Source organism: Marmota marmota, unplaced genomic scaffold (assembly GCF_001458135.2).
Source record: "Marmota marmota marmota unplaced genomic scaffold, marMar, whole genome shotgun sequence".
Classification (NCBI taxonomy): Eukaryota; Metazoa; Chordata; class Mammalia; order Rodentia; family Sciuridae; genus Marmota; species Marmota marmota.
The window spans coordinates 4,383,516-4,399,708 of record NW_026000077.1 but is presented as its reverse complement, the minus strand read 5'-3'; the positions used below and the strand labels follow the sequence as shown (position 1 = coordinate 4,399,708).

The following is a 16,193-nucleotide window of genomic DNA, read 5'->3' as shown; positions in this document are numbered from 1 at the left end:
TGTATGCCTGTGTTTATTGCAATGAAGAGCACTGCAACAGATATCCATCAACAGATAAATGGATAAAGAAAATGTGACGTATCTATGTACATAATTGAATATTATTCAGCCATAAAAAAATCCTGTCATTTGCAGTAACCTGGATGGAACTGGAGGACATTATGTTAAGTGGAAAAATAATTCAGGAGCTGAAAGACCAATATTGCAAGTTCTCACACGTGGATGCTACAACAGCTGACTTCACGGGAGTCGAGAGTACAATAGTGTTTACTAGAGCTTAGGAAGAAGGAGAGAGGGAGGCGGGAAATGATTCCAAAACACAGTAGGATAGGAGGCAGACGTTCTGTTTTAGGGTGACTGTACGTTACAATGATTTACTGTATTTTTCAAAATAACTAGAAGAGTTCAAAGGTTCCTAACACATAGAAGTGATAGATGCATGAGGAGAAGAAAATGCTAATTACCCTAGTTTGATCATTATGCATTGTAGACATGGATCGAATGATACGATATCTGATAAATATGTACAAATAGTATGTGTCAATGTAAAAATAAATCATCCATGATATACTGAGAAAAGAAGGGGAGGGAGGGAGAGGGAGAGGAAAAAAAGAGGAAAGAAAAAGGACTCATAAAAGGCCAGGGGACAGAGGGTGTTTGACTCCAGGCAGGGACACACAGAGAGCCCAAGTGTATTATATTTCCATAATGAGTAATCATCAGTGGAATGGCCACTGTGGCCACTACGGCCTCATCCTAAATTGATCCCATACACCACCCTCTCTGAGTGGCCCTGGCCAAGCTGTACACACAGGGTCCCACCTAACCAGAGCTGCCCAGCGGCCACTCCACCGCCACCCCAGGCTCACCTGCAGATGGTGGGAGGTGAGGACAGGCCTCTTCCCAGGACACCAGACGTCCTCCTTCAGCTGCCTCAAGACCTGAAAGCACTGTCTGCGGCAGCCCCCATCCTCGTCCAGCTGCTCCAGGAGCATCTGCTCGGCCTGGGAGAAGCTGAGCTGCCAGTGATAGCCGGCGTGGGCCAGCAGGTTGAACCCAAAGGACTGGAACAGAGGGGAGATGGGCAAGGTGAGGAGGAGGGCGCTCGCTGAGGCAGAAGGCCATCCTGGGGACGTGTTGCTGGGCAACATTGCGTCCTACACGGGGACAAGAGGGCAGCGAGGGGACAACACAGACCACAGTGGCTGTGGACAGGGAGCCGGAGGAGGCTCCATCTGCTTTGTCTGTTGTCGGGCTTCAGTGTGCATCAGAGACCCCTGGAGGGTCACGGAGCCTCATGGGGCCTGGGGCTCCGTGTCTCTAACAAGTTCTGGGGTGATGCTGCTCTGGGCTGGGACCGACATTTCGAGAAGCAGATCTAGCAAACCCCCAACTTTCCTTGGGGAGCCCGTTAGCCATACTGCAAGGGGTAAGCTGATAGTGTCCAGGTCCCTGGTACCTTGAGGCATTCCACTTTCTCTGGGGAAGGCCAGCGCTTCAGACACCGAGGCCACTGTGCTTTCTCAGACCAGGCGGTGGGGATCTCCACGGTGGGGACCAGCTCTATTTCCACCTGACATGCGGTTGTTTCCACGGCAACCCAAACGGCCTCGCAGTTTGCCAGCAAGCTGACCTTACCTGGTGGGCAGTGACCAAACAGAGAATGAGAGAGGGAAAGGCCTGCTCACAGAGAAGGAGTCTGTGAGCAGCTGCTCCAAACAGCTCCTCGCTACCTGAGGGGCACATTTGTGGGGGTGGGGGTGGAGGGACTTATGTCAAAACCAGTCAGATAACCATTGTTAGAGTATTACTAGGAAATCTCATTGCTGGTGGGGTTTTTTTTTTCTTTTTTCTTTCCTTTGCCCCAAAGCTTTTATGCTATCTTTAATTCTTTTTTTAAATTTATTTTTATGTCTTACATACATGACAATAGTAGAATGCATTACAATCATAATTATCCATTCACAGCACAATTTTTCATAACTCTGTATATAAAGTATGTTCATGCCAAATTATGCCATTATACATGAGCTCTCTTATTTTTTTTTTTTTTGCATTACGATTCTTAATACACCTTTATGCCACAATTTATCATCTCTCTGTTTGTATATAAGGTATGTTGACACCAAATTCTTAATTTACTTTAGCACATCTGTGTGCGTGCACGTGTGTATGTGAGTGTGTGTGTGTGTGTGTGTGTGAGATGTTGGAGATTGAACCTTGCACCTGCTAAGCACTGAGTTACACCCTCAGCCCAGCATCTTTTTGTTTAATGGATTCTCTTCACAAGGTTCAACTGAAAGAAAACCGTAGAATAAAATGAAAATATTTGCTGCTGTCAAATGAAATCCAACCTTTTTTTTTCCTATTCTTCTCCCTTCTATCCAAGCATTGAGATATCAGTTTCAGATTAATCCAAACATAAGGAAAGACAGTGCCATTTTTTTTTCTTTTCATCCTTCACCCAGATACTCTGACATTGTTCAAGGACAGCCTCAGTCCCCTTACTTATTCATATGCCTTTGGTGGAATTCTGCTAACCTGTCTTTATCAGAGTCAAAATCTCTTAGATGGTGTTTGTTTCCACCATCCATCTGCCAAGCAGATGGATGTATTTATCCTCATCAGCCCCTGTAATCATAAAACCCTTCAAAGCATGTCACGGCCACTGTTTCAAGAGGCCAGGTGAGTGGGAAGACACCCCCACTGCCTGCTTCCCGGTCAGGCAGAGAAAAAAGGAAAAACTAAAATAAAAAAGAAGTGGCTGATAAAGTTCTCCAGCTCACATACTAGACTCTCCTAGTTTCAGGAGCTTTTTTTTTTTTTTTTGCCTTCACGACAGATGAATGTCTTGAATCAGGGTCTATTATTTTTTTGGGTTTTTTTCCCTGCTCAGAGAAAAAAATGGAAGCTTATTAACCATGCTAGGCTGCTCAGAAGGAAAACGTTCTCTCCTTGACTGGGTGAGATGAGGGGCTCATCGTCTGCCTCTCATCAGAGCTGCACAGACAGGAACAAGATGATGTCTGGTACTTGGGCATCAGTAGCTGAAAGCACCTCTGATAACCTGGTCTAGCCTGAGTCTCTTATTGGCACTTACACTAGTAACAATGTGGCAAAGTATAAGAGGTGAGCCAATGTAGAGGCAGTCTGCCGGGCCCACACCCTGCTTCTGGTTTACTTGGTATGTGGCCTTCAGCTAGCTACTTAATCTCCCAAGTCTCAGTTTTCTCATCTGTAGAATAAGTACGAAAGAGAATTTTTACTCTGAAGGGTTGTTACGGGGATTAAATGATCCATGAAAGCATCTTCTATATAGTAAAAATCATTTAGACATAAGCTAGGGAAATATTCAGAGCAATTCTGTTTAGATAAGTAAACCTATCTGCAAATGTATCCTTTTCTTTCTAGACAAATGGAACTGCACATGGCTCAGCAGTGTGGTTCTTCATTTCATCACCCTGCACCTGCATTTTTTATACTATCTGCCTGTGTGTGTCTCATTCCTCAAAAGGCTGCGTGGAGGTCCATGAGGCAGAGGTAGCAGAATTTACTTGGCCAATTCTCCTTTGTTAGTCATATTTCTAGCTACTATTATAGAGCCTCTGGTAGGGACTATCTTTGTGCCTATTTCTTCCTGTATTTGGAGAAACATATTTCTAGAACTAGAACTGCTGAATTGCCAATTAGGTGCATTATTATTATTTTTTTTTAATAGAAACATTTGACCCTTGAGTTTCTGAGTCTGGTGGCCATCATACTAAGTGAAATAAGCCAGACTCAGAAAGGCAGGGGTTAAATGTTTTCTCTCATATGTGGAAACTAGAGACAATTAGGAAATGAAAAATGGAGGGAGGGGTCTCATGAAAATAGAAGGGAGAACAGTAGAGGAAGGGGACTGGGGGGGAGGGAGGAAGAGAACAGGGGAGGAAGGGCAATGAAATTGACCAAACTATGCCATGTGCACTCTATCCCAACGACTTCCACTTTTATGTGTAATTATAATGGATCAATTAAAAAATAAATGAACAGAAGGAAGACCATACAGTAGAGGAAGGGGCATCAGGGGGACAGAGGAGGGGAGGGAAGTGGGGTACTATTGGGGATTGAAATGGAGCTAATTATATTTGTGAGCTAATTGCATTTGTGAATATGTTGAAATAAAAAAAAAGATTTGGGAGGTGGCATACAATGCTTTTATGTAAAAATATTCATGAAAATTTAATGGGCTGTATTCATTTGCCAACATAAAATAAACTTGTTAAAAAATAAAAATAAAAAATGGACAAATTGCCTCTTAAAAAGAAAGCACCAAGGCACTTCCAACTTTAATCTATGAATATGCCCCGTTGACCATGCCCACCCAATGCTGAGCAGGTCCCCACTTCTCATCTCTGTCAATCTGTTCGGGATTTGAAGGCACATTTCTTGAAATACACATTAAATGGAACATTTTTTTTCTTGTTTTTACCATTCATTTGTAGACTGTTTATTTCTTTTTTTTTTTTTTGTCATTTACTTATTCTTTGGGCTTTTATTTCAATCAGACAGCTTTTTTTTTTCTTACTGGTTTACAAATACTCATAATTAAGGAGATTAGCAAATCCTTTTTCTAGTTTGAAATTCACCCTTGTGCTTCGCATGAACAAAGAGTGTGTTTCAATGGAAAAATGACTCAGCCATAAAGAAGAATGAAAGTATGGCCCTTGCTGGTAAATGACAGAACTGGAGACTATCATGCTGAGTGAAATAAGCCAATCTTCCAAAAACCAAAGGCAGAATGTTCTCTCTGATATGTGGGTGCTAACACACAGTGAGGGGGTGGGGAAGAAAGAATAGAAGTTCATTGGATTAGACAAAGGGCAATGAAGGCAAGGGAAGGTGGATTGGAAAGGAAAGACACTAGAATGAGTCGGGCATGTCATATGCGAATACACGGCCAGTGAAACGCCACGTCATGCACAACCACAAGAATGGGATCCTAATCAGAATAAGTTACACTCCATGTTTGTGCGATATATCAAAATACATTCTACTGTTATGTCTAAAAAGAACAAATAAAAAAATCTTTAAAAAGAGTGTCTGCGTGCACGTGTGTGTACATCCATCTACATGGCCCATATCATACAACAGCTTAAGGTATTGGAGCTGTCAAACTGAATCCGTTCTGATGGCTTCAAGATTCTGTGCTTTGGTACAAGGATGCCAGGACAGGTAATCTGCTTAAACCCATGGGAGTGTCTGTCTGTACAAATTCCGCTCTTCTGTGTGTCACAACCAGAAAAAAAAGAGCTCCTCCACGCTCTGGGGACTCCACTGGTGTCAAGAACACACGATTACTATCTCAGGTAACACCCGAGCGGAGGCTTTTAGAGAAAAAGGGAGAAAGCCACCATTTCCCTGGGACCTTTTCCCGATCGGCTCACCTGAGAGGTGACAGGTCCTAATAGCGTTTTCCACTAGCTTCCGGAACACCAGGAGGACCTTGGCGGGCACAATGTCCCCCTCGATGTTCACGTCTGCCTCATGCCACTGCCACAGGCTCTTCATGAACTGTTCCACCTCCAGCCACTGCTGCAGGCCCTCCGGGTCCCTCAGGGGACAGGGGATCCGGGTGCCCTGAAGGGTGTAGTACCGCCAGTGCCGCTCCCTGGCCTCCCGGTACCCGGCCAGACCTTTCACTGGGACTGTGACCAGGAACTGGCTGGGGGCCAAAACCTGGGGTCAGGGAAGTTGAGAAGACGAGGGTGAGTTCAGAGACGGAGGAGGTAACAAGTCCTTGGAGAGCTGACCCGTCAAGCCAGGCAGCTCAGTTAACCACTCATCCCACGGCCATGAGACCAGGCAGGCAGAAAACCAGGCCCGGGCATCGCGAGAGGCTTACGTCTGTGTTTTGCCACTAAGCCACTGTGAGGCTGCGGCTCATCAGTTAACTCACTGAACATGAATCCACAAGTAAAAACCCCTAGAACTCTGGAGGGGACCTAAATATAGGAGAGGAAAAAGGAGAGGAAGAAACTAATATTCCCTGAGTTGCACACATGTGAACCATAGCAATTCTCATACATTTGTCCCTTTGATCTTTATAGACACTCATTGAGGTGGACTTTGCTGCCATTTCCCAGATGAGGGACCTAAGGTTCAGAGGGGCTTAGAAATCTCCCTAGAGACACACAGCCAGGAAGCAGGAAGAGCCAGAATTTGAGTTTAGGTCTTTTATTTTCAGTACTGGGGATTAAACCCAGAGCTTTGTGCATACTAGGCAAATGCCCTTCTATTGAGCTACATCCCCAACTCTTTTGATTTTTTATTTTGAGACAGTTTTGGTAGATTGACCAGGCTGCCCCCCAAGTTACAATCCTGCTATCTCAACCTTCTGAGTAACTAGCATTACTGGCATGTGCCACCATGCCCAGCTGAGTTTAGAGCTTTCGAGAGCTCACTCAATGATCATCTTCTTACCCTGGGCTAGTTTTTATTCAAGAATGAATGACGTGGCCAGGTGCAATGGCATGTACCTGTAATCCCAGAGATTCTGGAGGCTGAGGCAAGAGGATTACAAATCTGAGGCCAGATTCAGCAAATTAGTGAGGGTCTCAACAACTTAACAAGACCCTGTCTCAAAAATTTCAAAGGGCTGGGGATGTAGCTCAGTGGTAAAGTAACCCTGGGTTCAATCCCCAGTACCAAAACAACAATAATAACAACAAAAGCAAAACAAACAAAAAAAAAAAACAGACAAAAAATAATGAATGAATGATCTGGAATGGGTGAAAGGTCTGATATGAATAATGAATACAGGGTGGGAAGGGATGGAAAAGGAGGTGGCAGGATTTTGCAAAATGGAACCCTTTCTTGTTGCCTGTACTGAGGATCCATGCCCAGTATTAATGAGTAACCCTTACCAAATCAAAGGTGAAATGAAAGACTATTTGTGTAGACAATGTGAGCTATTGAGATGATTCTAAGTTTAATAGGGAAAAGCGAGCAATCAGGTTCCACCCACTGCTATTCTCCAGAAACCAGCTCAGCAGTGGTCAGCAAGAAAATTGGCCAATAGTCCAAAGGATAGAATAAGCTAGTCAAGAGTGCAGAACTGCCAAAGGCAACTTGAACTTTGGTCATGTTGCACGGCAGCCCACTCCACACCACACCTTCCCTGTAGTTCGGCTACCTCCTCTTCATGGAAAGTTCTGACAATTGGGGCTGGGGTTGTGGCTCAGCAGTAGAGCGCTCGCCTAGCACGTGTGAGGCCCTGGGTTCGATCCTCAGCACCACATAAAAATAAATAAGTAAAATAAAAAAAAAAAAAAAAAGAAAGTTCTGACAATAGAATGTGGGTGAACTCTGGCCCAGGGCCTGGCCTCTTCAGGAGTGAACAGCAAAAATCAGCTGCAACCGATTCTGCCTCACTCTCAGAGAACGACTGATTGAAGTTTTGGATGATGGGTGCACATGACTTATGGTGTCCGCAGAAAGGGGGCTAGACGAAAAATCTAACCCATGGAATTAAAATGTTGTTCTAATGCACCTGCAGGTCAATTCAAGAACACAACTACCACGTTGCTGGTCACAAAAATGGTGCACATCAATGCTGTCGAATTCAGTCCGTGATAAACTGAAAGCAATTTTATAGGCTACACGTAACTACTTTCAAAATTTAATACGCAAGACACAAAGTATATAAACCCAAGGTATATTTTGAGCTATGCATTCTTAATGGGAGCACAGAAGGAAACTTTCTCCGTGTAGTTCTAGGAAAAGTGATGCAGTATATATCTATCAAATCCCACTCACTGGTCTGTATTTGTCCAACTTAGGTTGGCCTGGGGAGGTCAAGGTGGGCAGGTGGGTTCTGAAATTCCAGGAATCTAATCTAGTTTTACAATTTTCACCCTGGAATAGATTTCCTAAGATCTGACTCTGACTCAAAAATCGACAAGTCCCAGAGTCTTGTGGGTTGTCTTTGTGTCCCTTGACCTTGAGATAGATTAGGTCAGCAGTGGTGTTTTGTTCAGGTAGACTGATGCCCTCATTCATTCCACGTAGGTTGAGTGTCTACCCTGTGCCACACACACCATGCTGGCTGCTGGAATGAAGCCACCAGTAAACAGGATCCCCTCCATCAAGGAGCTTGTGGGCTGGTATGAGAAACAGGATGTGAGTTCATCCCAATTAAGTGTAAGATGAAAGAGGTTCTTAAGTGGCATCAGAAAAATTGCGATAAAGAACGATGAGGATTCAGAATGATGCAGAACCTCACTTCTCTCATGTTCTAAGTAGGAATAACCACACTGTCTTTCCCACAGGCTAACAGGCTGGAGTGAGATCATTGCTATCAACAGCTCTGCCCACGGGACAGTGTTACTCAAACCGCTGGTTGTCACGCATGGGTCCCGGTGGCTTATACTCCATGGGATTCCTTAGCAGACAGAGGGACTCTGAGTCCACTCCTGCAGTCCCTTTTCTACTCTCTTCCTTCCTCTACCTGCAACCCAGAGACGATCATTTTCAATCATCTTCCTATCAATGCCCTCAGTTCCCTCAACCCAGTCCCCCATCTATTAAGTGGGTGCTTAACTAAGAATGTGTGCCTAATGGGCTTTCATCATCACAATGGAACAAGCTTTGGAATCAGAAGCCTGGGTAGGAGCTCTGGTTTTAGAGCCAAATATGACTTGGTCAAGTCATTTGGCTTCTCCAAGCCCCGTTTGGATTGTCCAGGAACATGGGACTCCAACGAGATAACACCCATGAAATGTGGTTGTAGACGGTAAGTACTAAGAGTACCCGGGGAGACATGAAGTATTAGTGGTACTCTCAGTGGGGTGAGCACCTGCTGCATAGAGAGTTCCACCCCCAAGAGCTCTGGTCTGTTAGTGGCCCTTACAGACCAGTGGCATTGCTTACCTTAATGTTCCCATTGTATATGTCAGAGTAAGGCACAGCTTGGAATCGGATGTCTTGGTGGCTGATTTCTGTGGTCAGACAATGGATGACTCTCTGCACCTCCTCCACAGCCTGGGAAACCTGCTGGCGTCTCAAGTCCACCTGGTGGGAAGGCATTGGCAAGGAGGTTATTTCTTGTGTGGGACCCAAGGTGCTGGCATTAGAAAGTGTTGAGACAAGGGCCCAGTGGTGTGTGACCTGCAACGTTCAGGGCAAAACTCCTGCCTTGCCAAGACTGCTGGGGGGATGAACTTAGGTCTACTCTGACTTCGATGACACTTGCCAGTGCCTCTATGTTTTCTTCTGAAATAGGCACATTCATGCAATATCTATTCCAGAACCTTCTATGTGGCAGGTGCCCAGGGGCTTGCTAGGGACACAATGTGATAAAGACAAAAGCAAACAGCATAGAGATACTTGACCTGTAGTTGAAAACACATACAGGCTATGTTTGAGTGTGTATGTGTGTGTGTGTGTGTGTGTTGTGTGTGCATGCGCATGTGTGTTATGTAACACCAGGTATAAGTGTTACAAAGAAAAATAAATTAGGGTATAAGATTAGCAAATAAAGGGGCTGCTAATTTAGATAGGGTGGCCAGGGAAGGCTTCCTTGAAGAGGTGACATTTGAGTGGGTCATGAAGGCAACTCGAGAAAGCAGATTCCAAGGCCCCTAAAGTAGGAGCATGCTTGATCATGCTGGAGGGCCTGCAGGGGGGGCCACTGTGATTGGAGCCAGGGAAAGGAAGAGGAAGGTGACGGGAGATGAATTTGGAAAAGATTGTGGGGACCAGATCATCACAAAAAAGGTTCTGTGAGCCATGGTGAGACCAGAACGGAATAATAATGTCTTTTCTCCAGGTTGGTAAATATTCAACAGTTTAATGTGTGTAAACACACAGCAGATTGCTTCCCGCTTAAGTCACCAGTGAATGAAGCCTCCCTTCGTCTCTCTACACACCCCCTCCTTCTGCCACTAGACCGTTAAGAAGAACATTCATTTATGACCCCTCTGACTCTGCCCAGTGAGTCACCAAGAACTGGAAAATTCTCACAGAAAACTGAACACCAATAAGATAACTAATATTTAGGGAAATAGACATTTGTGGGAAACACAAAGGAAATTTTAGAGAACTAAATCAGAATCAGAAGCCTTGGTAGGAGCTCTGGTTTTAGAGTCAAATATGACTTGACCAAGTCATATTTAAAAATCCACATGAAGGAAGAAGTGGAAAGAATTTGCAAGTTTCTTCTGATGGGGTGTGTGTGTGTGTGTGTGTGTGTATGCGTGTGTTGGGGGGAGGTTCTTCATTTGCCAAGGAGGCACCTGTGGGCTGGTGAGTCTCCTTTAGCCAGAGACTGATTTGATATATTGAGACGCAATAGCCATCTATGAATCTTTATAGTCCTTCTGAGTTTGGAATATTGGCTATTTCTAAATATTCTAGAGTAGTTTTGAGACACCCATAAGTGGTTCAAAATGTCCAGAAAAAAAAAGCACCCAAATTTTTCTGTTTACTAAGCTAAGTCACCAACCAGTTCAGTCATCTGAAATCTTATGCCTCCCACTGACCAACAAGCCATTCCACACCCACAAGGAATACAAATAGGAGAATACATCTGTTTGCACATGTTATATATGCTATATGAATTCAGTTCATCAATAAATGTTTATTTAGCACCTGCTATGTGCAAGGCACTGCTACGTGCTAGGTCACAGCAGTGACTAAGGTAGTCGTAACTAAACACTTACCATAGGGGGGAAAGTCAGACATAAGCACAGGATACAAGTGGAGAGGGTGCCATAATGGAGATGAGTAGGTGCCACTGAGTATAACAGAGACAGGTGACCTAATCAGCAGGTGAGACCAGTTTTATATGCACGTAAGCCCAGAGAGAATTAACTTTGAAAAACAAGCTAATCCCTTCCAGATGCTAATACCTTGTAAACAAGGCCCTTGATCTTATTATCTCATGGTGCTTATAATCTCATTGGAAATATATCATATACCTGAAATGGTCTCTTCATAATCCATGTGTCTTGACTGACCTTGAATATGGCAATCATGATTATACTAGCTTCTAACATCATCCTTTCACCACCAGCAGTCACTCACCCCGCTCTGTATCTTTAAGGTCCACCCCACTATATTCATCATGGAGAATGGACCAAAGGTAGTTTCCTTGAATATTTGTAAACTGCATCTTCCAGCTTGTGAAAGGGGAAAAGAGAATGTGATTTGGGGAAGGCAGGTTATTGGCTACGTCAAAATTAAAAACGGATGCTTTCAGAAGATTTTGATGAAGGTTGCTTTCTGGTGGAAGACTTTCCCTACACATTGCGATTCAACTCCATTTGACCGATAATTGCTGAACACCCACTTCCTGCTGGGCATGTCCTGCTGTGTTGCATGTCAAGAGATTTACAGATGTCCTATACAAGCAAGACAAACGAACTGGAATTTAAAATCACAGAAATCTTGTACCAGGAGAGGTTCATGCTGTCTGCTGTGGAAACCCACAATAGATATGAGGGAAGAGGGAAGAACATGTAAGGTAAGAAGTTTGACTACAGGAGCAAAAGAATTAAATTTAAACAAACGGAACACCAGCAAGTTTTCCAAAATGACGTACATGTTTAAATGTTGAGAGAAAAACCTCAGGAGAGAAGGAAGAGGCAGTATTGAGCAAGACCATCAACTGAGGATTTCCCAGAAGGAAGAAGTCATGAAAATCCAGAAAGCTGTATGAGGGATTCACCTTTGTGCATCAGAAGGAAAACAAGAAGAAAGTGTACAGATACAGGAAAATGCACAGGGGATGGTGGAATCAGAGAAATGTCCAGCCTGATGTCTATATTCTTTACAGATTAGGAGACAAGATGATGTGTTGAAGTGAGGTGGGGAGGTGGTCATTCATGTGATAGACTGTTGAAATAGGTCCCTAAGGAATGAGATGCTATTTAGGTACATGTGTAAAAGACAGCCAGGCAGCAGGAAGGCTCACTGTAGCCAGGTCCATGACTGTGTGAGATATAAATGGGCTCAGTTGTGAGATATTCCCTAGCACCTCTCAGCCATCCAAGTATGAGCTCAAGAGCTAAGACTGGAGTTTATTGGGCAAGAGCTGGGGAGGAACAAAGGCAAGGTAGGGTTTCAGCAGGGGCTACATTCTCCAGCCTGAATAGGGCATGGATAAAGGCAGGTTGGTCAATTTGGGTTCAGAGACTAGAAGTCTGATTGGGGTATAATGGGAATAAACAATGTAAGGTAATTATCAGTGACACAAGACAAAAATAATACAAGATATTCTAACTAGATAGAACATCACAATTGGAGAGGCTGGGAAATAGTATTTTCTAATTGTTAACTTCTCAGGATGTGTTCAAGACTAATGTCCCAGCTTCCCAATCCTCTAAGTCAACTACTGTGATTCCACAGAACTCAAATGTGAATAGCACAACTGTGACGGTGCATATATGTTCCTGAGTGAATAAATTAAGCAGTTAAGGAGTCATCACTATACTGACATTATCAAATCACTTTTATTTGATAAAAACTTAAATAGGTGTGCACCTAACACATTTGCCGAGTAACCTATTGGAAGAAAGTTCGTTGCAAATCTCTTATATCAACTGTGCCCTCATTTGATGCTGGAATTTTTTTTACTGGGTAGAACAAGATCATGCACATCCTGAAAGACACCTATAATTTCTCACTCATTATACAGGATGATTAGCGTGATTAGCTCATCTTTACAATCTGTTTTGATTTCCAAAGGGGAAAAGTCAGAATAAGGGAATTTTTTTTTTCCTTTGGAATTTAAAACCACAAATTCTGGTTTGGGTTTTCTTCTACCACCTCTGATGCAGTTTAGACTCATGATCTTAGAATGCAAAAAGACCTCAGAAATATCTTATCTGATGTCACTTAACAGAGGGTCCAACCAATGGCTGACTCTCCTAATGTTACACCAGCTGTCAGAAGTAGAACTATAGCAAATGCCCAGGTACACCAACTCCTCTTTCCACCAGTCTCTGTCACATCCTCAAGTTCAGAAGTTACATTCCTGAACCAAAAAATGTCATCAATTTGGAGTGAAAGTTCATGAAAGGTGGGGAGGTGGCCGTTCATATGATGTCTTCAGTGCTCTCCCAGAACAAATGGAATTTCCCAGAATTTCCATTTGTTTAGGTGTCACTGACTGTCATCCCACAAGGACACTAGGCTAATGCAGCAGGGGTTGGACATCGATGTCAGGTATAGACCACAGCTGGGATGGAGACATAGTCCAACCTTGGACAAGTCTTGTCCCCACAGAGCCCAAGCCACAGAGCTGAGTGACAGACACTTTCCCACTAAGTGATGAACAGTCCCATTCCTCCATATATCTCTGGTCACACTTCCTGATACAGTGTCTACTCTTTTTCCTTTTTTATTTTCTTTCGAGCTGGAGATTGAACCAAGGGGCACTCTACCACTGAGCTAAACCTTCAGTCCTTTTTTATTTCTTTACAATTTTTATTTTTAAATTTTGAAAGTCTTTTTTAAATTTTTCATTAGAGAATGTTAGATATTTATTGAAAACATTCTTTACAATTTTTTGAGAAAGGGTTTTTCTAAGTTGCTGAGGCTGTCCTCAAAACCTCCTGCCTCAGCCTCCCAAGTCACTGAGATTACAGGTGTGCACCACCATGCCCAGCTCGGGCTAAAAGTTCTTACTTCTACAAGATCACTGAGCTCAGCAACCCTAGAAGTGCTTGGTGCTAGGGGTTCCCAGGCTCAGTCCCACATACCTCTTATTACTCCTAACCTGGAACCCCCAGACTATTTCTGTCCACTTTTCCTGACCACTGCCCAGAGAGCGATAAGATTCCATTTGATGGTGTGAAAAAGCAGAGTGGGACCCGAGGCAGCTTACAGAGCATGATTTTGGTAAAAGAAGGATGTTCTACCATAAGTGGAGACCCCTCCAAGCCTGGTCCCACAATCCCTTCATTGCCTCTCAAACTTCAGGAAGCACTGAAGACATGAGTTGCAGTTTTGAGGCAGCCTTATCACAAAATTTATTTCAGGGAAAATAAAACTAAAATAAATGTATGGAGAAAATAGGTTCATTTAAGCAAAGGTACTCAAAAGCATATCCAATCCAAACTTGACCTCAGGGGCCTGTTCCAGTTTTATTCTCCTCCTCTGCTGATTAAATCAATGAATAAAGGTGTGTTTCCCTTTTGAAAAGACTGCATTGGCAGAAATGAATTGTATTAAACTAATCAGGTACATGATGCAAGATGTTCTTAGATCACCTGTGCCAGTCCTTCTGTTGCACTGACCCCAGCACAGTCCGGCTGTGATGCCATCCCCTTTACGAGGGCCTCCCTCTCTCCAGGCAAGCCTACGCAAGCCTCTCCAGGCAAGTCTACATCAGTCTATACTTATGTACACATCCCATCCTAGGCTAGCCTGCCCTCTTCCTTGCCAATCGCAGTCTCTGGCCTACTGTTGTCCCACAAGTCATTTGCTATTAATAGCTCAAGTTCATGAACAATTTACTGTTTCAAATATAAATTATTGGGAATTCAAGATTGTCCCCTATAATAACACCACTCTGACTCATTCACACTGCAACACCCTTCCTGGAGGGAAGGGGAAGGCCGATGCTAAGCAGCATGCCAGGAATATCCCAGGGACCTAGTCACACCCAGGGCAGGTGGTCTCTGTGAGCATCATCCAGGAAGAGTGCACGGAGGGAAAACAGCTGAGAACTTCCTTCCAGTAAAGAGGAAGTCAAACCTTTAGTTGTGGAATTGCCTTAAACCCAATTATTGGTTCAGAGATGAAAAAAACCAGGCCTCTTTTCTATTTTCCAAGAGCTAATTGTTCAAGGGATAGAGACCAATTCAGGGATAGAAACAGAGGAGACACCATAACCCTGTCTTTTCAGACTAATTCTTCTAAGAGCTGAATGCTTGGGCCACACAGGGTCTTTAAAATTCCTAAAGGTGGGCTGGGGATGTGGCTCAAGCGGTAGCGTGCTCGCCTGGCATGTGTGCGGCCCGGGTTCGATCCCCAGCACCACATACAAACAAAGATGTTGTGTCCGCCGAAAACTGAAAAATAAATATTAAAGAATTCTCTCTCTCTCTCTCTCTCTTAAAAATAAAATAAAATAAAATGAAATTCCTAAAGGTAGCAGGAGTTCTACAGCAGCACTATAGAACCCTTCCTGGGCGCAGGGTGGTTTAAAAGAGTAGCCTCATTTGAGCCTCCAAATAATTCTTTACTGTAGATATCAGGGTGGTTCCCATTTGAAAGATGAGAGACAGAAGCTCAGAAAACTTAAATAATTGGCCCAGGGGCCCAGAGTTAGTAAGTTACAGAACAGGGATTCATACCCAGAGACAGTATCATTCTGAAGTCCATATCTGCAACCATGGCCCTGTTCTGTCACCCAAAAGAAAAGGTAACTGAGAGTGAAAACCACCTCAAATATATAAATGGGTTCCCTTCTCCTAGAAGATCTGTCCTGCACTTCCCCATTTACCTAACCCACCACCACCCACCCTCCAAGCCTTTGTCTCTGTTCCCTTTCTCTGAACACACTTCTCCTGTTGCAGTGAATGCCCTTCCATCCTCTGGTGCCCTGCTAAGTTCTCCATTGCAGCCCTGGCGTCTGCCACGTGTTGATGAAGGGTTTGCCTGTCTACACAAACAGCTTCCTCCTTTCTCCTTTGGAGATATGAGCAAAATCTGCAAGCCAGACACGCCCATCCTTGAGAGAGATGTAGAATGTCTGTCTGAGCAGCCACATCTCAGGCCTGGCGTTCCCCTTGAACCACAGCCCTGGGTTTGGCACAAAGCAGGTGCTCACTGTGTGTCTGGGGAGATCCCGAGGGTTTGGCAGGTGAGATTTGGCCTTTGTAGTAAAGGACTGGAGTGGAGCCTCAGCACCTTCACAGTTCTAGCTTGGGACTTGAGACAGGTTATTTCATCTCCATGATACCATTTCCTCTTCTGTAAAAATGAGGGATTATATGCACATCACATGATTGTTGATTAAATGAGAAGCTACATGTGCCTCAATCGGCCAGCACCTTCTACTCTGCTCTTGCCTTATATACAAAGAATCCTGAAGACATTTCTGACCAAACATGTGCAAAATAACTGTGAATGTCCGAGAGAAGAAAGATGTTGAAGATGCTCGTTCTTGGCCCCAGAAACTTATGAATAGCATAATGACACAATAT

General features: G+C 43.9%; 1 protein-coding gene across 8 annotated transcripts in view; it reads right to left on the bottom strand.

The window, feature by feature from the left end:
- The window catches only part of Mab21l3 (mab-21 like 3), a 73,749-nt gene that overhangs the window by 23,920 nt on the left and 33,636 nt on the right, over window positions 1-16,193 (bottom strand). For all 8 annotated transcript variants that reach the window (XR_007351772.1, XR_007351774.1, XR_007351773.1 and 5 more), the window contains 4 exons: window positions 8,911-9,051; window positions 5,427-5,718; window positions 1,460-1,638; window positions 870-1,064 (listed from right to left, as the gene is read on the bottom strand). Coding sequence is in view for 5 of the 8 variants with exons in the window: in XM_048814560.1 (XP_048670517.1) it covers window positions 870-1,064; window positions 1,460-1,638; window positions 5,427-5,718; window positions 8,911-9,051 (807 nt within the window). In the remaining 3 variants the exon portion in view is untranslated. The remainder of the gene's footprint in view (window positions 1-869; window positions 1,065-1,459; window positions 1,639-5,426; window positions 5,719-8,910; window positions 9,052-16,193) is intronic.